General features: G+C 36.4%; 1 protein-coding gene across 9 annotated transcripts in view; it reads right to left on the bottom strand.

The window, feature by feature from the left end:
- BANK1 (B cell scaffold protein with ankyrin repeats 1) overlaps window positions 1-24,421 on the bottom strand; it is a 303,826-nt gene that overhangs the window by 188,796 nt on the left and 90,609 nt on the right. For all 9 annotated transcript variants that reach the window (XR_008997811.1, XR_008997812.1, XM_036879201.2 and 6 more), the window contains exons 4-5: window positions 21,753-21,891; window positions 12,032-12,171 (exon numbers count right to left, since the gene is read on the bottom strand). Coding sequence is in view for 7 of the 9 variants with exons in the window: in XM_036879201.2 (XP_036735096.2) it covers window positions 12,032-12,171; window positions 21,753-21,891 (279 nt within the window). In the remaining 2 variants the exon portion in view is untranslated. The remainder of the gene's footprint in view (window positions 1-12,031; window positions 12,172-21,752; window positions 21,892-24,421) is intronic.

The raw sequence follows: 24,421 nt of genomic DNA, 5'->3' as shown, positions 1-24,421 counted from the left end.
TCCAGACATCATATGATTAGCCGGAAAGCAGAAGGAAAGGGGCAGACACAGAGGCAGGGGAACATGGAAAATGGCTATTGCCCACCAGGTCTACTTTTCTTTTTTTTTTTTTTCTAATCCAGAAAAGCAAAAACTCCAAGGATGTCCCCTTGTGTCTTACCCAGATGGTCTCACATGACCACTTCTAGCTTCACGGGTGGTTAAAAAGCATGGGGCTTTCCCAGCTTCCATAGTAGAAGTAGGCAAGGAAAAGGGGTTGTAATCATTGACGGTGGGTAAAGAATCCTCTAAGGTTAGTCACAAAATATTAAGGTAATTTAAAAAGTCTGATAGAGACAGACAGTAATAGTACAGAATCTTGATTAGCAAGAAACAATTTCAGTGAAATAACCATAGAAGGGTTGTGAAATGTTCATAATAGGAGACAAAAGCCCATTAAATAGTTGGAGCATTTTATCCTTTACCTTCTGATACCTAAAAGGAAAGCCAAAAACATCTGTTCTTATTATAACAAATGGCTATGCTTGTTTAAGTTTCATTAGTAAAAGAAAGAAAAGTCACTTCATTTGTTCCATTGTTCATAATATGTGCTGCGAAAGTGAGCCAAAATAGCCATTTAAGAGGGAATTTGATAAATAGTTTATGTAACATACTTTAAACAAAAGTTCCTACTGCAGCTTGTAAAGGAAATGATAGGTCAAAGAACAAAGCCCACACTTGCTGGGTTATGCAAAGCCTTTGTGAAAACTTCATGAGTATTCAACTCCAAGCAGTAAAATAGAATAATCTACGTAAGTGAGTAAATTAAGATAAAGGAGATACTTTCCTCTGTCAAATTAACTTTCTAAGTTTTGAGTCACTTCTTAGAATGACTACATATGCAAAAACAAATATAAGAAAACAATTTAAGACTTCCTTCAGACTTTTTATTTATTATTGACTCATATTCATATAGTTGTAGAAACTCTTTAAATAACTTGAAAATGATGCAACAAGAAAATACATTTTTGAGATCTGAGAAACCTGTGTTGTAATGCCTCCTCCAGGACTCATTAGCTATGGACCTTAATAATACTTAACTAAAAAAATTAATTAGGAGTTGAAATGAGTAAATATGTAAAAGCTATGGACTATGGATTTGGGATATGTAGGTTGTATGCAAGAACCTATGATGGGGTACCAGGTAGGAGGCTTTCATAGTAGTTTAGGCAAAAAGTGGTGGACTAAAGTGTTACACCGGAAAGATGAGGAGAGAAGTGACAATAGTAAGTAAAATTGACATGGCTTAGTGATAGATTGAATTTGTAGGGTGAGGGAGTAGAGGGTATTAAGGAACCTATCATGCTCATGGCTTTTAATCTGGATTAATGATGATACTAGGAGGATTTGGGCTTAAAAACATATGCGGAGTATATCTTGTGAGTTACTGGGATAACCTGCTGAGAGAGTATTTGTCAAGAAAGGAAGAGTCTAAGAATCAAAACTTGATAAATTTGAAACTTTATTTTCTAGATCACAGAAAGAAGAGATTACAAAGGATATTGAGAAAGAGGGAAAAAAAAACAGGAAGATATGGCTTCATGGAAGCTAAAGAAAGAAAAAACTACCAGGAAAGTTATTTTAGTCAGTGGTCTTAATTGCTGCTGAAAAGTCGAGTTAAACTGAACAAGAAGAATGTCCATTGGATTCACTGAGAGAGACCAGAGCATAATTGATCTATATTTGTTTGTGTGCTATTACTTAAGGTAATAAGGTTGATGAGACTAAATGGCCGACCTCAGGGGTAGGGGATTCTTAAAGGTGGAATTTTCCTTCCCAGAAATTTCTTCTACACCACTCCCTGTGTTGTAATGCAGTTTACTGTAAAAGCATAATTCATGATTCCTAAACACAATTTAGAGTTCCCAAATTACATATCCACTTTATTTCTTTTTCTTATTACTGATCTATAACTGTTAGTAGTAAATAGGACTGATCTATAACTGTTAGTAGTAAATAGAACCACATGAATGCATATGACTTTTTAAAAATGCAAATAGGCATATTTTTTTCCACAGGGATCTTTTTCAATCTAATTTCCAAAGGGTTATTGATAATTTAGGGTTTGTTCCTATCAGAGACTGATTCTCTATAATTTTCTCTAATTATCTGATGAATAATAGCTATGAAAGAACTTGCTAACTGTGTTTGATTTGTGCTTTGCTTTCTGGAATGTTTAAAAATGTTCCTAATGGCTGAGGATGTGAACCCTCTAAATGAATCCTACATGGAGTCAGCTATAGGCAGCCCTCACGCCAGCACACACATCCTCTGCAAAGGGCGGAGCCAGCCTCAGAGACAGGAGGAGAGGGTGATATAAGAAGCAAGAGATGGTTTAGTTTGAGATAAATAAAAAATGGAGGAGTATTTATTTCCACTGAGAGCAGAAACTATAATTAAGAAGTCATTAATAAAGTATGTTCTAAACAGTAGCTAAATATAAGCTAAGATGTTTGGGGCCAGTAACTATGAAAATGGATTGAGGTGGCTTATAAAATAAAGAAATGTAGAGGACCAACAGTATGGTTGTGTTAATGGCTGACTGTACTCAGAATTTTTCCCCCTATTTCAGCTGCTACATCTGTGGTTAAAGTAAACCAATTTCTTTGTTTCTCTCTAAATAAATAGATGAGGACACTAAATGGTATGCTCCTGTTTGATTCAAGGATATGCAGTGAGGTCAGTAGAATCTTTAATTCTGAACTATAACCAGGCATCATTAACCATTGCTTGACCATTATTGCAGGTGGACATACAGCACAAAGAACATGTTACTTATTTCATCAGTAAATACAAGCTTCAACAGACATGCCTTATTCTTACTGATCCATTCTAATTGAACTCAGTTGTATCCAAAATATGTCAATGTCAAAAATTACTAATGAGAGACTTTCCCTTCCCTTTTTCATACCTCATCTTCAAAGTCTCAAGAGTATTTTCTCCTTACAACACATTCCAGCTGAAACTAGCCACGATGTCATGGGTTTGCCAGCTGCACGGGGACAGTGCTAGTATGTCCAACAGGGCAGCTCTAAGATAGTGCCAGAAAAGAGGCATGAAGCACTGGGGAAAAGTAAATCAGAGATGGAGGATGGACACTGGATGCACAGACAGCCCTGACATGCAGTTGGATTCTTTTGATAAAGTGACAGCTTGAAGCTTCACTCTTCAACTAAGACTTTATTGTCTAATTTATTGTAATAAAATTTTAATAAAAACTAAAAAAAATATGAAAAATGAATCCAGGAATAAATCTCCAAATTGCATTTTGTTTGGCTTTTCTAATTTCAAATCTTTCATCAGAATTATGAAAAAAGTAATCAACTGATAGACAACACATGAAACTTAAATCACATCCTTCTTTCCTGGAGAGAACTTTAGGGGAAGTGCAAATAAAGGTGAAATAAATGCTACATGGAGAGCCCACACACCTGTAAGTCAATCCTCCTTACTGGAGAGAGGTCTAATTTCCAATTTACATATTATTTTTCTTGGCATAAAATTATAGAATATTTGAGTTGAAAGTCACCTTGGAGATCATATACTCTAGCTTCTTCATTACACACATGAGGAAATTTCTTTCCTATTAAGGAAAATGAACTCTTATGAGGTGATTGCTGACTCAGTGTAGGGAACTAACTCCTGCTCCTGCCCCATCCAGAACCAAGTGTCCTACCCCAGGCTGCCACCTTCCAGGAAAGGAAAAGGAGAGATAATAAGTAGCCTTCTACTTACAGAGAAATAAGATCTTAGACAGCAAACATTTCGTTAATATTCAAAAGAAAGGCAAGACTGGAATCTGTAATCCTATAGTTGTTAAAAGCCAGTAATGAAGTTATGTTAACATACAGCTTCATTACTGAAGTATAACATGAAGAAAAGCACAAACTGTTCATTTTTCTAATCTCATGAGCCTCTGAGAGTTCTTCACTTTCATAAGCATCAGATTTAGGTTCAGATTAATTACAGGAATAAATGTTTTAAGAAGGCAGTTTTCATTTCTCTATCTTATCATTTACATACCTATACTCCAGTTTTTCACTCATTTTTTTCAAATATCACTAGTACAAAAAGCAATCACTTGTGTTGTCCCTTTGTTTTAAGCAATAAATATCAGTGGTATTCCATGTAGCAGAAACTAATTATGTGAAAGAAACTGGTTATACAAGGATGAAAAACAGTGGAAGGAATGCATAAGTTCTAAAAGAGCAAGCAATCCTGGGTGACTAGAACATAGGGGTCATGGAGCAAGTTAAGAAGACATGCTGCCCACAGCCAACATTATACTTAAAAGCGAGAAGCTGAAAACTTTTCCTTTAAGATCAGGAACAAGACAAGGATGCCCACTCTCCTCACTTTTATTCAACTTGGTTCTGGAGGTCCTTGCCACAGCAATCAGACAACACAAAGAAATAAAAGGCATCCAGATTGGCAGGAAGAGGTCAAACTGTCCCTGTTTGCAGATAACGTGATATTGTACATAAAAAACCCTAAAGAATCCACTCCAAAACTACTAGATCTAATATCTGAATTCAGCAAAGTTGCAGGACACAAAATTAATACACAGAAATCCGTTGCATTCCTATAAACTAACGATGAACTAGCAGAAAGAGAAATCAGCAAAACAATTCAATTCACAATTATATCAAAAAGAATAAAATACCTAGGGATAAACCTAACCAAGGAAGTGAAAGAGCTATTACTCTGAAAACTACAAGACAGTCTCGAGAGAAATTAAAGAAGATACCAATAAATAGAAACACATCCTGTGGTCATGGAAAGGAAGAATTAATATTGTCAAAATGGCCATCCTGCCTAAAGCAATCTACAGATTCAAGGCAATTCCTATCAAAATACCAACAGCATTCTTCAATGAACTAGACAAATAGTTCTAAAATTCATATGGAACCACAAAAGACCCCAAATAGCCAAAGCAATCCTGAGAAGGAAGAATAAAGTGGGGGAAATTATAGCTCCTGACTTCAAGCTCTACTACAAAGCCATAGTAATCAAGACAATTTGGTACTGGCACAAGAACAGACACATAGACCAATGTAACAGACTAGAAAGCCCAGATATAAACCCAAGCATATATGGTCAATTAATATATGATAAAGGAGCCATGGACATACAATGGGGAAATGACAGCCTCTTCAACAGCTGGTGTTGGCAAAACTGGACAGCTACATGTAAGAGAATGAAACTGGATTATTGTTTAACTCCATACACAAAAGTAAACTCAAAATGGATCAATGACCTGAATGTAAATCACGAAATGATAAAACTCTTAGAAGAAAACATAGGCAAAAATCTCTTGAATATAAACATGAGCAACTTATCCCTGAACACATTTCCTTAGGCAAGGAAAACAAAATAAAAAATAAACAAATGGAACTACATCATGCTCAAAAGCTTCTGTACAGCAAAGGACCTGATCGGTAGGAAAAAAAAGGCTTCCTACAGTATGGGAGAACATATGCGAGACAAGGGGTTAATATCCAAAATATTTAAACAACTCATATGCCTCAACACCCAAAAAGCAAATAACCCTATTAAAAAATGGGCAGAGGATATGAACAGACAATTCTCCAAAGAAGAAATTCAGATGGCCAACAAGCACATGAAAAGATGCTCCACATCACTAATCATCAGGGAAAAGCAAATTAAAACCACAATGAGATATCACCTCATGACAAAAGGCACATGAAAAGATGCCCCACAGCGCTAATTATCAGGGAAATACAAATTAAATCCACAATGAGATATCACCTCATGCCAGTTAGGATGGCCAACATAGAAAAGAATAGGAACAATAAATGCTGGCGAGGATGGTGAGAAAGAGGAATCCTCCTACACTGCTGGTGAATGTAAGCTAGTTCAACCATTGTGGAAAGCAGTATGGAGGTTCCTCAAAAAACTAAAAATAGAAATACCATTCGACCTGGGAATCCCACTCCTAGGAATTTACCCAAACAATAAAAGTTCTCAGATTAAAAAAGACATATGTACCCCTATGGTTATCACAGCACTATTTACAATAGCCAAGATATGGAAGCAACCTAAGTGTCCATCAGCAGATGAGTGGATAAAGAAGATGTGGCACATATACGCAGTGGAATACTACTCACCCATAAGAAACAAATCCTACCATTTGCAACAACATGGATGGAGCTAGAGGGTATTATGCTCAGTGAAATAAGCCAGGTGGAGAAAGACAAGAACCAAATGATTTCACTCATCTGTGGAGCATAAGAACAAAGCAAAAACTGAAGGAACAAAACAGCAGCAGACTCACAGAACCCAAGAATGGACTAACAGTTACCAAAGGGAAAGGGACTGGGGGCAGTGGGAGGGAAGGGAGGGAGAATGGGAATAAGGCGTATTATGATTAGCACACATAATGTAGGGAGGGGCACGGGGAAGGCCGTATAGCACAGAGAAGACAAGTATTGATTCTATAGCATCTTTCTACACTGATGGACAGTGACTGTAATGGGGTATGTGGTGGGTACTTGATGATGGGGGGAATCTGGTAACCACAATGTTGCTCATGTAATTTTGGTATATTTATGATACCAAAAGAAAAAAAAAAAAAGAAGACATGCTGCCAGAGGAGTTGATGTTGGGAAAGATCTGTGACCCTGCAACCCTGCGTGCCACTCAAAGGAGTTTGGACCTTACCCAGTAAGCCACTGAAGGTTTGTAGCAAGGGAGTATCTTAGGTAACACTGGCATTATGGGAAAGTATAGTTTAGAGATTAGATGCATTTCTACCTCTTACCAATAGAAGCTGATGAAAAGAGGAAGGAAGGTGTCCAATCTTTTGAGGGAGAAAAGGACCTAAAAAAAGTACTGCAAGTCCTGGGAGTTCCCAGCATCCCTTAGTGGGAAAAATCTCCTGAAGAATTCTTTTTTTTATTATTATTAAGGTATTGTCAATATACACTCTTATGAAGGTTTCACATGAAAAACAATGTGGTTACTACATTCACCCATATTACCAAGTCCCCACCCATACCCCAATGCAATCACTGTCCATCAGTGCGGCAAGATGCCACAGATTCACTGCTTGCCTTCTCTGTGCTACATGTTTTCCCAGTGAACCCCCCCCCACTATGTGTACTAAACATAATACCCCTCAATCCCCTTCTCCCTCCTTCCCCACCCACCCTGCCCCATCCCTCCCCTTTGGTTAACCACTAGTCCCTTCTTGGAGTCTGTGAGTCTGCTGCTGTTTTGTTTCTTCAGTTTTGCTTTGTTGTTATACTCCACAAATGAGGAAAATCATTTGGCACTAGTCTTTCTCCACCTGGCTTATTTCACTGAGCATAATACCCTCTAGCTCCATCCATGTTGTTGCAAATGGTAGGATTTGTTTCTTTCTTATGTCTGAGTAGTATTCCATTGTGTATATGTGCCACATCTTCTTTATCCACTCATCTGCTGATGGACACTTAGGTTGCTTCCATATCTTGGCTATTGTAAATAGTGCTGTGATAACCATAGGGGTACATATGTCTTTTTTAATCTGAGAACTTTTATTGTTTGGGTAAATTCCTAGGAGTGGGATTCCCAGGTCGAATGGTATTTCTATTTTTAGTTTTTTGAGGAACCTCCATACTGCTTTCTGCAATGGTTGAACTAGCTTACTTCCCACCAGCAGCGTATGAGGGTTCCCTTTCTTCGAATCCTCACCAGCATTTGTTGTTCTTAGTCTTTTTTTATGCTGGCCATCCTAACTGGTGTGAGGTGATATCCCATTGTGGTTTTAATTTGCATTTTCCTGATGATTAGTGATGTGGAGCATCTTTTCATGTGCCTGTTGGCCATCTGAATTTCTTCTTTGGAGAATTGTCTGTTCACATCCTCCACCCATTTTCTTAATAGGGTTATTTGCTTTTTGGGTGTTGAGGCATATGAGTTCTTTATATATTTTGGATGTTAACCCCTTGTCGGATATGTCGTTTTCAAATATATTCTCCTATACTATAGGATGCCTTTTTGTTCTGTTGACAGTATCCTTTGCCATACAGAAGCTTTTTAGTTTGATGTAGGCCCACTTGTTCATTTTTGCTTTTGTTTCCCTCATTCAAGGAGATGCGTTCAGGAAAAAGTTACTCATGTTTATATTCAATAGATTTTTGCCTATGTTTTCTTCTAAGAGTTTAGAAGTATGTAATTCTGTAATTTACATAAATGTAAATATGACTTACATTTGGTTTTATGACTTACATTGTCATGAGGTTTTTGACTTTGGTTTTATGACTTACATTCAGGTCTTTGAATTATTTTGAGTTTACTTTTGTGTATGAGGTTAGACAATAATCTGGTTTCATTCTCTTGCATGTAGCTGTTCAGTTTTGCCAACACCAGTTGTTGAAGAGGCCTGAAGAATTCTTTAAGGGAGACAACTGCTAATACTTGAGCTTTAAGTTAATGAAGAAACTAAAGTCTAAGGGAACTATTCCCAGCTGGGAAATTCCTCACGCTACGAGAGTTCCCTAAGTCTGTACCTTCCTTCACCCCAGTGGCTTCATACTACAGTAAATATTTGCAGGTGGCAAACCAAAGACTAAATAATACATCCAGTTTAATAAAAGCTAGAAATGAAGTGTACCTAACATGAAAATGAAAATAAGATTTTACTAAGTAGAAAGTAAAACATGCCAAATGATCAATACACACAACACAAAGATACCATTTTACTAACAAGAAATACAACTAAGAAGAATTATTTGATAACATTTCAAAAACTCTTTTAATAAATAGGATCCTAACACTTTGATCGATACGTGCAATGTTCTTTTATCACTGCGACCTAACTTGGTTTTTATATTGTATCTAGTTGTTCCTATACAAAGTTTCCTGCTATCCCTAGACACTTCTGTAAATAGATGTGAGTCTCAAATGTTTCAATTATCACAGTTAAATAGGACTATCAGTATTTCTAAAGAAGCATTTGAATTCTAATTATCTTCCCAAATTGGGTTTTGGATTCTTTTATTTGCAGCTCTCTTAATTTCATTGTTTTAGGTGATGCTCTTAAAATTGTACCTTTATGATGCTATAAGCTGGAATTTATTATTATCTATCCAAAAGAGAGTAAATGATGTAAGAAGAAGTTAGTAATTAAACTGGTTTAGGTAAAGTATTCTAAAACCTAATAGACACCATTGAAAATAAAATAAGAAAACCAAAATTCTCATTATCATTTCTTTTCTCAAATTCACTGAATGGTCATTTTGCTATATGCCCAACAGCTCTTAAGTGATAATGTAAGTTACAAATTCTAGGATTACTGAAAAATAACACCCACAGATTTCTCATTATTACTCCTTTTCCTCAAATTCACAGAATATTCATTTTATATGCCCAATAGCTTTTAAATGATTATAGGAAGTATCTTATTACTAATTTTTAGGATTATTTAAACCACATCTGCCATTAAAATTTATAGGAAAACTCTAGATAGCTCTTAACAATATGCCATTTCAACTAAATAGGTAGGATATTGAAAAAGTTAAAATATGCTGGTGTATGTTCTTACAAATACACAGTAACTGTGGTGAATAAAATTACAATGTATGTTGTTCTTTGAATAGTAGTTCAGTGGACGATTTACAAAATATCCACATTTCCCAATTAAGTGATAGAATAGCAAGCACATAAAAGAAAAAGTATGTCATGTTATATACTGGAATGGAAAAGCAAAGCTTTTAAACAAATTTTAAAATTATCTATGTGGGGGCAAAGTCAAATGTCAAAAAGAAAATCCAAATGGCTATGATGAGAAGCATAGTGCGGGGCTGGGGCACACAGTCACAAAACACACCGAAGAGTTGCCTTTGCACTTCCTTCTCTTTCATCAGAGGGACTGTTTGCCCCCCACCCTCTCAGTGAAATCTTAGTAGGGATAACTAATGTGGGTCGGATGCCAGGGGATTAGACAAATCCCATGCCATACCTAGTCTATGATTTGATGGAGACTGACTGAACTGCAGACTTGTCCTGCATTCAGGTATGTGGTAATACAGCTCAGTCTAAGCTGAGATCTCAGTCTCAGAATTTGATGTAATCCCACATGCCTAGGTGCTTGGAAGACAGTAGCGAACATCTAAGCCTATCTTAAATTCTACAAATTAAACCTGATCTCTTCTTACCATGTGTTTTCTTACCACGCTGTGGTCTGCTGTCACCAAGTTTGAGTGATCCTACCTCAGTACTCATGCCTTAAGGTGAAAGCGGCTCTTTCCTGACAGTGAAAGTTGAATCAAGCTGTGACTGTCCAATATTCTTCCTTTTACTAGGCCACCAGGGGAGAAGCAAACCCTAAAATGAGGGGAGAATCCTAACCTCTTCTTACCTCTCATTTCTGGTACTGAGGGTGAAAATGAAAACAGCATTCTCTAGTTATGTGAAAACTATGAAAAAAAGTTTTTTGTCATTCAAGCTGTAGAAAAAACCATGACTTGCATATTAGATCATTCTGAATAGCTATACAAAAATCATAAATGATATTTAGTTTACTATATACAAAGTGTTTTGGTTTTTTTCCCACTCAGAGACAAAACCAACATAAAAATGTGTTTTGGGGACTATTTACTTTTATGCTTATGTTGTTGACTGAATATTGATAATGAAATATATCACTTTTATTAATCTTTTTGCAATGAACAGTATTATTTAAGTAGAAGATAAGGTAGACTTGTCCCAAGAAAATGAAAAAATCTGTATTTCAAGCTATTACTTTTGTTCTTGCTTTGCAATTACAACATAGACTTTTTGTCAAATGTCCTCAGACTTCCCAGTTGGACAAAGAGTATTTTACTCCCATCCTTCTCTCAAACATTTTTTACCTTTTCCATTGTTCTAAAGTACGTCATTTCACGAAGGAGAGCTCTAATAGAAAAATGTGTCACGCAAAATAAATAACAAGGCCTCCAATTCCAAACTAGTTTAAACACATAAGGCTTTGTGACAACCTGCCAACCACACTACTGCTGATGGTTTTGTAACATCTTATAGTGTTTTGTGAGAAATCTGAAGATCATGTTGTTCTCTTTTGTGACTCTACTTCCTTTATTCTTTCGCATACCCACAAAACCAAGGCACTTAATTAAGCAAGTTTATAATTCTAATTATCAAATAGCAAAAAGAAAAGACATTTCATTCTGAAAATGTAATGGACTAAAGCACGCAAAGGATACAAGTTCCATATTAAGCAACTTTTCCATCTATTGTTGGTCAGATAACAAAAAATACAAAATAAAAAACAAATTAAACTAATCAAAATGCAATTCTACCTCCATGAGGGCAGAACAAAACATTGATCTTTTGAGAAAAGGAGAAACCCCTCGCCAAGTCCTCATTGCTGCATAACACTTTGTCATAAAGAAAAACAACCTGGGGCTTGAAAATGCCTCTTAATGCACTTCCCAAAAAATTTTAGCCTTTCTGGAATTCCTAATTAACATTGTCAATTTAAAACAATAAGTTTCACTATCAGAGAACCGTGATAAATGAAACTAAGAAAACCACACTAAGCTTGGAAATTTCCATATGAAAATAATTTCTAGATTAACACCACACGTTCCTTTTTTGGTGGAATTCTTGGTTTGACTCCTTAACTTCAAAGCATCAGATGATCTGACTTTTCTTTTATACTGTCTAGCTCTGGATAAAGAGGATATCCATTTCTTAAGAGTTCTCTTTAATCCTTCCATCTCTCTTTGTCTGCTCTGTAACAGTTTTAAATGAGCTCATCACAATAGTTGTTTTGTTGTGGATAACCTGTCTCCTGGTGACATTATCTGGAATGGCCTGAGTCAAGCAAACTAATTCATCTGTATTTCTGCAGCAGAGAAGATGATCCTATTGATCAGTGACTCATTCTTATTCAACCAACATTCAGACTGTACAGAAAAGCATGCATGGTGTTACCCAGCATTAGCTCCTTAGCTTATCATTAACTTCATGTAAAAGATCAGCTTACCTGGCATACACCATCTCCTGAACCTGCCACTCTTGATTGGCATCCCACAGCCTTTGCTGTAGTATAGTATTTAATCTCTGTTGTGGCCTTAATGATTCCATCACAGTAGATATGGACATTGACAGAGCCAGCTGGAAAATCTTATAAAACACAAATGAAAGTTAGGAGCTGAGTATATAATGCATGTATCACATTGTTATATCTTAGGGAATATGAAGTAAGGCTTTAAGAATTCATAACAATTTTACTAACTTTTAGCACTTAAATGTTTCTTTTTGTCCATGGTAGTTAGAAACCACAACATAGAATATACAATTTTATAGTTAACTATTTAAATAAAACTTTACAAGATCAGAATACATGCTAAAGTTATAATAAAAGCAAAGTACTAAATTCCCTCTCTATACTACTAATCTCCTTTTTTGGAATAATCAATAATCATCTCTATATTTTAGAATCTAGAACAGTACAGTCATTCATTAAAAGTCAGGTATTCATTATTAATCTTTCAAAGAAAATTCCCATAATTATAGGCAAGTTTCTCAAAACTGTGTTTGGAAAGAGAGAGTAGAGTTGATTGAAATTATAGAACTTTTAGTCAATTGATCACAGTGAACAACCCTTGGGAAGGCAAGTTTTAATGCCCTGCTATTTAAGTACTCTTTACACTACATCTTCATCCAAACTTTTTTGTGGACAAGTTGTTCAGAGTGACTGGTACACTGCCCTGTGAATTCTGCATTAACATACCAACAGAGTTGAAGTTACCTCAAAATGTTGGGCCTACCATGAAAGAATAACAGTAAACAATCATTTCAAAAGAAAAGTTATTGTGTTTTACTGAAACAAAAGTAAACAAAATTTAGGTCTTTAAATTCATTTTCAAAACACACTTTAAAAACTTTCACTTTGTCACAGAGCTATTTCCCAAATTCTCTTGGAAAGTTGTTACCAAAACATCTGGGGTTTGGAATAAGCCATTAAGTGTAAGACCAAAGCCAGGTCTAACCTTGGTCACCTGATGAAGCTTTGAATATTTGAAAGTTCTTTAGGTTTAAGCATTAATTTTACTTTATCTCTTTAAGAGATTAAAGGACCTCTTTTAATATTGCTCAGGGAAATTTAAAGTCAACAAAAGCAATCTGAAGTTTAAGACATCAAGAAGCTGAATATCCTCTTCTCACATTGTTTGACCAGATACTTAATCTGTATTAATAGGAAAGTTATATGTAGAAAAGTTCTCTTCCCAAAGTAAATAGCCATCCAAGAGCATCTAAGAAAAATTGCAACAAAATACTGTAAGTGATAAAGTACATCTCATCAGCTAAAGCTGTGCACAAATGGTAAAGACGGTTCTCAAGTTACTGGTGTCAATTTAAATCAATTCAGTAGATTTCAGAATGACAGTTTTGAAAGAAGATAATGATATTTTTTTTTATCAGAAAAAAGAGTTTTACAATGGGCATTAGCCTTCTGAAAGGAAGTCAGGTGATGAGTCATGAGAGAGATATGGTGAGAAGATTTGCTTGGTAGTTCTTTGATACAGGATACTTAAAATATTTCAACTTCTTTAGAATCTAATATGAAAATGAACAAATTTATTCAGATTTTCTTGAGTCATTAGTTGACTCAAAACTTTACCATTAAATCTTTTGGTAATGATGTTAATTTTAGAGTAATTCTTCAGAGAGATGCCCTTTTAGTACAGTCTTTGCTGTCTACATTTTCATATCTATTGAATGTCAGTTATTATATCAAGACCTAGTTACCATTACTACCTGTATATCAAGTAGGGTTCCTTTTAGATTTGGATGGTTGAGAGGCCTTCCTTAAGTATATATTACTGAATTGGTTTTTTCATGAAGAGTACCCTCTACTGCTTGATTGTTATTTTAATTGAACTGTGGTCACTGTGGTATCCACATTTTATAGCTCTTCAGTAAAAATAAAACCAATTAATTTAAGGATTCAAATGGAAGAGGGGGAAAGTAGATTCTGCTGTTTCTATCCAGACTAAAGTAGGCAAGTAACATTTACACTGGAAGTATGCACAAATGTAGGTCAAGATCACCAAACCAAGCAAGGGTTTTGGAGTCAGCTCTGAAGAGGAAAACAGGCTTATAATGGAAGAAAAAGATGGAACTCCTTGGTCCCATGAAACATAGATACATAATCAAGTTTACTTACTGAGAAGCAATTGTAAAAATGAAACTCTATTTAAATTTCAAATCTCTAGTTCCAGGCCATTCAAGAGTCCTTGTCAACCTTTCCTGCCTCCGTGATTTAAGTGCTCTGTCCTTCAGTGAGGGACAAACTAATTTATGGAAAATAAAATCCAAAGGTATATGTGAATAGTTTGAACGAAATTCACTAATTTCATAAAAATAGATATTCCACAAATCCAATAACTTTTAAGAGCTTTTTGCTTTTTGTATTTCCATTGTCTGAGAAGCCGTGTTCCTTTATGAACCAAGTTTAGACCTTTACTATATGGTAAACCTTAAGTGAAACCATCTAATGTTTCCATAGGAACTGAAATCAACATGACACTATTTTGATTAGAATATTATTATTAAATGTCAGTGACTTCAAAACCTTGTTCATGCCTAAAAGTTAGTATCAATTTAATATATGTTAAAACCATCTTCTTCAATTACAATATTTAGAAAAATTTCTTATCAACTGTTATTTTTCTAAGCAGGTTCAGCATGACAGTGGCACATCCTAGAGTATTTTTCATGCTCTTTTAATGAAATACTAAGTTATAATTTATATTATCCAGTGACAGTTTCTTAATTAATAGATTCTATATCTTTGTGGATACACTTTATATTTCTTTCAACTTTTAATTGGTTGTCATCCTGCTGTGTAAAATATTTTTCTGGCTGAGCTTCAGGTACCAGAGGAATACTCTGCTCCTTTTGTGTAAAAAAACTGGTTAATATTTATTTCTAGTTTAATGTGTTCACATGGGTTTTCATAATTTTTGGCACAAGCTAGGACTAATAGTAACTTCAAATTCCTTTACAACAAAACAGTCTTGTCGGAGAAAACCTGTGGGCACCCTTAGGAAAGTGCAGTTTTTAGCAAATGAATTAATTATTAGTGAATCAAGTTGCTGAGCTGAAAGGAGAAAGGAAAAGGCAAAATTAGAGGATATTTTCTCAAAAATCAGATCAAGATGTGGAAGTGGCAGAAGAGAAAGATGCAATTTAGAGAAAGAGCATCTAAGGATTTCTTCAGTGGCTTGAATAATTGTACTGTAACACAACTTTGTTTTGCTCTGAATTGATACCAAGTTAGAAAGAAACATACACTTAAAAAGAACATTAATATGGCAAAGTGTTAGGTTGGGTGATGATAAATCTGAACGTTTGGAGAACTGTGAGAGACCTCAGAGCAGGTGATTGGCCTCAAAGTTGAAAAACTCTCTCATACAAATGCACAGACACACACACACGCACATTTACAATAGATGAAGAGAAGGTATCCAAAGAAAAGGAAGAATTATAGTTGGTCTTAGAGGTATGCCTTTTCTGACAGAGAATGCAACTGCCTATCTCAGTATCTATTCTCTCTTTTTCCTTTTAGGAACAGAATTCTCATTGTTTTTGCTAGGTACATTACTATCCAACTAAAAGGACTAGATTTTTTATTCTTCATTCAGCTAGATACGACTTTGGGATTAAGTTCTAAAGAGACAGCAGATATATTTTACAGCAACTTTCGTAATTTAATGAGGCCTTCTTCGTTTCTTTATCCCAGCAGTGTTGATAAACTAATTCTCCAGAAAGAAAAAAAAAGTCCTAATTTAAATTTTTGCCAATTTTTATGGTGTAAATATTCCCAGCATGGTGATTTCAAGCAGCCAAAGTGTTATGGACTCGATTGTGTCCCCGCCACGAAATGCGTATGTTCAGCCCAAACCTCCAATATGAATGCATTTGGAGATAAGAACTTTAAGGAGGTATATAAGGTTAAACTGAGGTCATAAGAGTGGGGCCTTTACCTAATAGGACTGGTATCCTTATAAGAAGAGGAAGAGACATCAGAAGGGCACATGGAAGGAGAAAAGGTCATGTGAAGACAGAGCAAGAAGAAGCCTTGCCAGAAACCAACTTCTGGTCCTTTGACATGAGACTTTCAGTCTCCAGAACCGTGAGGAAATAAAGTTCTATTGCTTAAGCCATACAGTCTCAGATATTTTGTTATGGCAGCCCTGGCAAACTAATACAAAAGATAACATCACTGAATATGAAGTAGGGAAGATATGATATGAAATGGTTTCCATATACCACTACTTCATTGTATTGCTTGGAATATGGGTGTGACAGCAAGAACCACAGAGGCTATCTTGCTCCATGAGGAAGATGGTCACACCTGAGGGATCAGAAATAAGCCTGCATTGAGGACAATATTGTGATACTGCCTACCAGCCTTTAACACCAGCCAGGCACAGTACAGGAAGCTCTGGGTATAGCACCAGAGAAATTTAGAGACAGCAAACCAGATTTTAAGTCATTGATTAAGTCATGAGCCAGATGATCAGAAATCAAGTGACATGAGCAATTGTTCTATCCTGGAAAGAGACTGGACATATGGAGGCCATCTCCTGAACCTTATGTACTCAATATTCTTCAAAGAATCCTGACAGTGGACTGGGGTCTTTAGTATGTTCCACTTTGGTTTTAGGTCCCTCCATTTTAACTTGGTACTCGAAGAAGTACAGAAAAAAAGTTATAAACTTTGTAGACTATTATTAGATATGTTATATGATTGAGGTCATTTCCGGCCCCAAGAAGTCATGACTGGGTGTAGGGATTATATATGAGATGACAAAAAATTGGGAGTCTTTAGAGCATGATTTCCCGAGAGTAAAAGGGGCCAAAAAAATTGGTGGCTTTTATATCCAGAGATACAGAGGACTAAGAGACGAGAGCAGGCAATGTGAAGACTACAATATTTTTGGAGAAAGATGGTGTCCTCAATTCTCTTCCTTATGGGGAAGAAAAGGAAGTATTTTAGTGGTTTAACCACACCCCATCCAGAAGCTAAGGGGAAGTATTTTAGTAGTTTAACCACACCCCACCCAGAAGCTGTTTTACTCCAGAAAAAAACACTCTTTATGTTTAAGAGAATTGCTGGAGGGAGAGACTGACATTTTGTTTCTCAGTTGGATGTTTACATGTTATCTTATACCTTCTCTCTCCTATCTCCAAACATCCTAAAAGCTTAAATAGAGAAGCTAATTTATCAATAAGGAAATTGAGGCACAGAAAGATCAAAAGACTTACCTAAAGCTGACCAGTAAATGGCTTAACAAAGAATAAAAACAGCTCTCCTGGCCACCAGTCAAGTGTTTCTTAGGCTCCACTGCAAATTCTGGACAGATCACTAGCCCTTAAGAGTATGCCAGACACTCTTTCTTACTCCCCAGTTAGTGTATAGAAAAAGGAACCCTATTATATAGTCATTGCTGTTCAATGGAACTTTTTGAGACAATGGATTTGTTTTAATAAAGCACTTGAGATATGGTTAGTGCAACTGAGGAACTGAATTTTAAATTTTATTTGATTATAATAAAGTTTAACCAAATGTGGCTAATGGCTACCATATTGGCTAGTGCAGCTACAAAGCGTAATTTCTCTAGATGTCATTTGTGATCCACTAGTACATCATGACATCAATTAGTAGGCTTTGACTAACACTGAAAATGAAAAGAAATTGAATTTCTAGTTCTCTATTTACATTACCCAGATATTCTTGCATGTTGTCCACTTTTCCATTCAGTCCTTAACATGTTAACCATAGTTACTTAAAATTCCCTGTCTGATAATTCCAATATCTGTGTCACATCTAAGTCGGCTCTGATGTTTGCTTTATCTCTTTATACTAAGTTTTTTGGGGTGCCTTGTAATTTGTTGTTGAAAACCAGACAGGTTGTATTGGGTGTAAGAAATGAAAATGGTAGGCATGTACTGAGAGAATTTATAGGAATCTGGCTAGGTCTTGGGCTGTATTTAATGTTTGCTGTAGCTTGAAGATGGCAGAGGCTGCAGATTCCTCCATCTTCCTTGTTTTTGTCTTCCCGCTTGACCCTGTGCTTCCCTAAGTACCCTTCCTCAGCTGCAGAAAGGGTCTGCGTGTTGCAGAACTTCCAGCTAACCCACTGCCCCTATACTGGGGCCCAACTGTGGTGGTCAGGCTGCAGGGAAGGGAAGCCTTCTAATGTTATAAGTAAGTCTCAGTCTTTTAGTGGGTCTGTGTCTCTTGCTGTTACCTTCACAAGTGTCTCTGCTGTGGTATACCTTCCTCCTCCCCACCTGGGAGAGACAGGGAGGCTGTGGGGGCTTCAGAGGACTGGATGTTCATTCCCTACTGGGTAAAGGTGCTGGTAGAGTGGTTTCCATTGGAGAATAGGCCTTTGTTACAGGGCACTTTCTGGGAGTATTTCACTGACATTATTCCTCTCCTGATCCAGCAGAGACTCCAGAGGACCTTTCTCAGAGCTTCACTACGCCAGCCTGCTGGGGTTACTGGTGCCTCATAAGACTGTAACCCCCAGGAGATTTTTACTCTCAGATTAGTTCATACTCAGCCTTGAGCAATTCATCAAAATTACCATTTAAATGTTCCTACTAGTTTATGGCTCCTGTGCCTTTCGCTTCTGGTAAGTAGATCTTGGATGTCACTCCTTTGATTGCCTTTCTCTCCAGATTTTGGGATGGTTGTTCAGCTTTTTCTTGTAAAAAGAGGAGTGAAAACTTCCAAGCTTTTTACATGTCAAGGCTGAAACAATTAATCTAAACATTGCTTTTCAAACCTTTGCTTTAATTATGTATTTATGCAAATGTACTCGTTTATGATGTAAAATGTAGCTGTTGCTAGGGTTCAAAATATTTCAAGAAACAATGCCATGAGGCAGAGAAAATAAGACTGTGGAACCATTTCTGCCAAGGCATGTCCCATCTGTATTCCCATACACATTCAGGGAACCATCCTATATACTGCTACATAACTGCCAGCATTTTATAAGAAAATCTCTCATTAATTTACATAATATACCAGTTGAGAAGAGTTGGAAAGGTTTTCATTAACATAACTGATAAATAGTGGTTTATTTATTTATATTTGTTACTGATGCCGGGGTTCTTGTTTGCGAAGCTGAAGAATGAGCTTCACAGTCAAGGTAGGAGAGCGAGGTACAGGCTTTTATTTAGAGATAAAGTGAAAGGACAGAGCTCCCGGCTCACGCCAGGAGGGGACAAGAGAGTCCGTGGTGGTGCGTTGTCTAGGGGGTTTTATAGGCAGTTGAGGATTTTTCGAGAACATGAAGAAACTTAGGGATGGGGACTTGTTAAGTGGTTCCTGAATATTAAAAATCAACTTAACTGTAAGGAATTTCCTGCCTTGATTTCTCTCTGGGACACCAGAGCCTTGGTCTGGGAGCATATCAAAAGGCTGCCTGCCCAGCCCCCAAGGTGGGCTGAGGTATTGTTTACTTGCTAAAGAATCTTGCCTCTTGAACTTCCTGGGTGTTAAAATACAATCTTATATTCAAGATGGAATTCTTCCTGCCCTTAACTATGCTGTTTACAACTGGGTCTGCATGCTAAGTTAGTTGCTCAGTTTGCAGAATCACCTCGTCAGAGGAAAGACAGCACATAGGCCTGGGCCTTTTGGTATGCTAAAGTGAATCTTCCACATGGTTACAAAAGTTTAGCATAATAAAACGTGTGCTACTCTTCTTTATCTGGGGAACATTAAGTGATTTCACTGAAGAATGATTTTAGAGCTCAATGTTAAACATAGAGTTTTAGCAGGGGGGGGTTCCTTGCATGTAGTTACATTGCTCTGACTGCAAATATCCTGCCCTGCCCCCTCCAGAGGCCCTCACCCTACTCTGACTACATCCATGGTCCCTGTCTCACTACTATGAATTTCATTGCATTGCACACTTGTGAAGGTCACAGCCAAGGGACAACAGGCCCACTAAAAGACTGAGACTACTCATAACATTAGAAGGCTTCCCTTCCCTGCAGCCTGACCACCACAGTTGGGCCCCAGTATAGGGGCAGTGGGTTAGCTGGAAGTCCTGCAACATGCAGACTCTTTCTGCAGCTGAGGAAGGGTACTTAGGGAAGCACAAGGTTAAGTGGGAAGACAAAAGCAAGGATGATGGAGGAATCTGCAGTCTCTGCCATCTACAGCTACAGCAAACATTAAATACAGCCCAAGGCCTAGCCAGGTTACTATAAACTCTCTCCGTACATGCCTACCTACTCAGTTTTTTTGCTGTTCAACCACACAGACAATATTATGGCCTAGTATATCTTAGAAAATATGGAGTGTTAGTTTTCTGCTTTTCTGAAAAACATATGACCTGTGACATCTTATTCTTTGTACTGCTCTTAGGTACTAGGTAAATTGAACATAAAATCTTAATGTGAACAATTTTATTTGACATTTTGATTTGTTACTTGGGAAATATTATCTAAGTACTTCTTAATTTGCAATATTGATTTTTCTGTAGTGATTTTAGTCTAACTAGATTTAGTTTAAACTCTGAAACTAATTAGAAATTATTTGTCCATTAAATCATTTTAAAATGTGGCATAAGGAAGTAGGGGGTTTTGGAAGAGAAAGAAGGGACAGAGAGAATTCTTTCTCATCTCACTTCTGCATATACTTGTCCATGACAGGAAGCTCTGTCTGAAATGTTTATAAATTCTGGGTGTAGTCTTTCCTTTTTGTAATCAAACTGATCTAAACTGTTCAAGGAAATCCATACAGGGGATATATGCCTTGCGTAACACAACAGAAAAGGTTTGTAAATGCTCTGTAAATGAATTTCATAATAGCTACATTCTTAAAGGGGGGAAAAAGCTCAGAAGCATCTGACATACTCTTTAATTTTAAATATTTTTACTTCATTTCCAAATTCTTAAAATTGGAATTTAAAATTTCTACTTTAAATTTACTTTAAAATATTTTATGAAGTTCACACTTATGAAGTTTTATATTTTTATTCTCTATAAAAGGATATTATAAATTCAAAAACCAAGTAGTCCTACATTTATATCAAAACATTCAGATATTAATCTATTAGGTTATGATTTTAGTACAGTTATTATGGTAAATATGGCTATTCCATCTGGAACTTTAAATCTGATATAAATTATCACACTGCAAGCAAAGTTGAATAATAAAATGGTTAACTTCATAAATTAAATAAGGAAAAGAGGGAAGATTGTATATAGAATGGTACTATTATGGTAAATAGTGAAAAAGAATTATGCTTTGCAAAACAGCCAAAAATATACTTAATGGTAAGGAAAAAAAAAGAAGAAAGGAAAAAAGAAAAAACATGAAGAAAATCCAAATTATCTGCTAATCCTGTTACAATAAGGTGAATAATGTCATTCCATATTTGATAGCTCATATATATTAAGATGATCTCTACTGCCATTCTTAAAAATATGTGATGTTATTGGCTGTAATTTCACCCCATAGTACACAAGCTAATTTCTCATAATTTACACTTTCATACTTTTTTGATCCAGACTAATAATAACAACCTTAGGTATGGGAAAGCTAAACACAGGAAACACCTGCAGAACGTATTAGTTTCGTGAGGAAGTGAAACCATTTATCATAAATTTATTAAAAGAAACTCAGGATGATGTTTTATATTTGTTAAAGCATAAAAAAAAATTCTTACCTAAAGCTTTTATACACCAGACTGTCTTACTCCAACGGGCTGGCTGTGTTCTAATGCATTTGTTATTGGATGTAAACGCAACCTCCACAGTATCACCAATTACTTCATCTCTCAAAATAATAAATATTTCACCAGGATTCTGTAAGATGAAAAATATAAGCCATTTAAGCACATGAAAAACTTTACATTAACCATTACAATTATTAATGACAAAGACTGCACACGATAATGTCTTCCATTATGTCCATATTTTCAACCATATTCAGAAATGAAATTTGTAAATGGTATTCTCACTGCATTTTGTCACTTGGTGTCTATTGAATATTTAAATTTTTTTCCAACACTGTATTTTGCAACTGAAAAAACAGTGAGGACTTAGCTGCTCTCTTTTCTACTTGCCTCTTCCCTGTGTGTGAAGCTGCCTACCTCAAGGTAATGAGCATCACCTCACAGACCTCCAGGCAAATTTAAGTCAATTACTAACCAGATCCTTTTTTCCAAATCCTTTTCCTTCGCCTGTCTAGAACTTGGTGCATTTATCTATAAATGACAGGACTGAACAAGTTTACCCTTAAAATCTCCTACAATTTAAATATGATGAATTGTTCTAAATATTCAATAGTTTTAAATCTTACCAGAGAATCTCTTGTTACTCTTTATTTATGATGAGTATCTGTGAAGGTTACTGAGTTGACGGAAGGTTATAAATTTAAAAGTTTCAAGATATTAAGGTGGAAAAGCCAAATCTATGTACATAAGATAAAAAGGGTTATTGAAAACCTTTTTGGGAAAAATCCAAAAAAAACAGGGATAAGAAAGTTAGAATTAATACAGAGAAAAAGAAGGAATTAGCACTTATGGAGCACTTATTTTATACTAGAAATTATGCTAAACACTTTTTATGTAAATATATCTCCTTTAGTCCTAGCTAAAACATACACACACACCAAAATCAAAATGGAAGGTTATTACTTTTCTCTTTGCTCTCTTTTGTAATACAGGTACATTCTGAAGATTAATCAGAACTATCTAAATTCAGAGTTGACATCATGCTGTTTAAGCCTTCAAAATAACAAAAATGGAATAGTCTTCCTATGATATCTCACCTTTAAAACGCTTTCTTCAAAGTCAAATGAAATTTCAGTCCCTCATTTGTATGCTCTTATAAAATTGGGCTTACCCAAAGGCATTAATTTCAAAGTTCTCCTATTTAAATGTTATCCCCCTAAGCATAAATTACCTACTGATAAAACTTACATCTTCAACAACCTGTACCAAAGAGTTTCTACAAATATGTTGATGACAAATCATTTCAGCTGACACATCCACACATTGGGCATTTTTCAACCAGAGTCTAATGCTCCCAAGATTTGTCCACAGGATATTTGAACTAAACTTCTCCTCACCAACTACACTGTATGTGGATAAAGGATCCCTCTGTTCCCCTGTCACTCCTGCCCCATGCCTACATGTCAGGAACGCCTCCATTTCCCTCCTGTGCCTGCCCAGAGTACTGCTTTAAGTCCTAAGGTCAATCCTTCAGAAAGTTTGAAAGCAGAACAGCAGCTCCACTACTGATAAAACTAAATTTATGATTTGTGTGACCTAGCATTTTCTCCATTGTATTAAATTTACCATATAATTGTATCTTTCATTAAGATGTCCATAAAATTAAGGACAGGGCTGGACCAGTGCAAGCCTCCCCTCAATCTCTCCCTTACATCTGCCTCCTCCTCTCTACAGGACCTCACTTCTAGCACAGTTATTTAATCCCTTTGTCCTCCTACTTGTCTCCTCACTTCCAATCTTTAAAGACTTCCCATTTCACTTTGGCTCAAATACCCCAGATCCTCTGCTTCAAAGCTCTTCAGAGTTCTCATCCATGTGCACATCGCTTCTTGGTTAACTTTGACCTTTCCCCTTCTAAACGTTCTAAGGCTTAGTTAGCATCCTTCCCCAGTGTTTTATTCACCCAGCTAAACCACCCTCATTCATGAGTGCTCACACAGGCTGCTTACATGTCAGATCCATCCTTAATAAAGGGCAGGACTCAACCTTTCAACCATTTCCAGAGAAAAGTTCTAAACAAAGGACAAGCCCACTGACCGCCCCAAATAAGGCCCCTACATCTTCATTTGCAGCCAGGGTCAGCCTCATGGGTGAGCGACCTGCATGGCTACACAGGCCCTGCACTTGGCTTACCACTGCTGCCACTTCCTTGAAATGCTTAATAACTTAAACGAGGGCTCCATTGCTTTCATTCTGCACTGACCCCTGCTAATTAAGTAGCTGGTACTGTGTACATGACACTGGCATGCTGTTTAGTTCCTATTCTCCCTCCATCTTCCCTTCCTATCCTGTCCAAGTCAGGTTTAACAAGCTCCACAAATCCCCCCTACAACTTCAGCCAAGAGGGGTTTTACAGCTTCCAAAGAAATTATAGAGCATTTCACACCCATGTTCCTGATTTGACCCTGTCATGCTCTTTGCTCTTAATTAGTTTTTCATGTCTGTGTCTTAGCTTCCCAGCTAGATTTTAAACAGCCTGAAGGTATTGTTCTTTTTTCATATCGTTGTGGTATCTTGCAACAATTATGTACATAGAGATAACCTGCATACATTTTTTTTAATCAAGATGGAATAAGTCTGTGAAAATATGACATTTTAAA

The sequence above is a fragment of the Manis pentadactyla genome, chromosome 5 (assembly GCF_030020395.1).
Source record: "Manis pentadactyla isolate mManPen7 chromosome 5, mManPen7.hap1, whole genome shotgun sequence".
Taxonomy (NCBI): domain Eukaryota; kingdom Metazoa; phylum Chordata; class Mammalia; order Pholidota; family Manidae; genus Manis; species Manis pentadactyla.
This window is presented reverse-complemented; position numbering and strand designations above follow the sequence as displayed.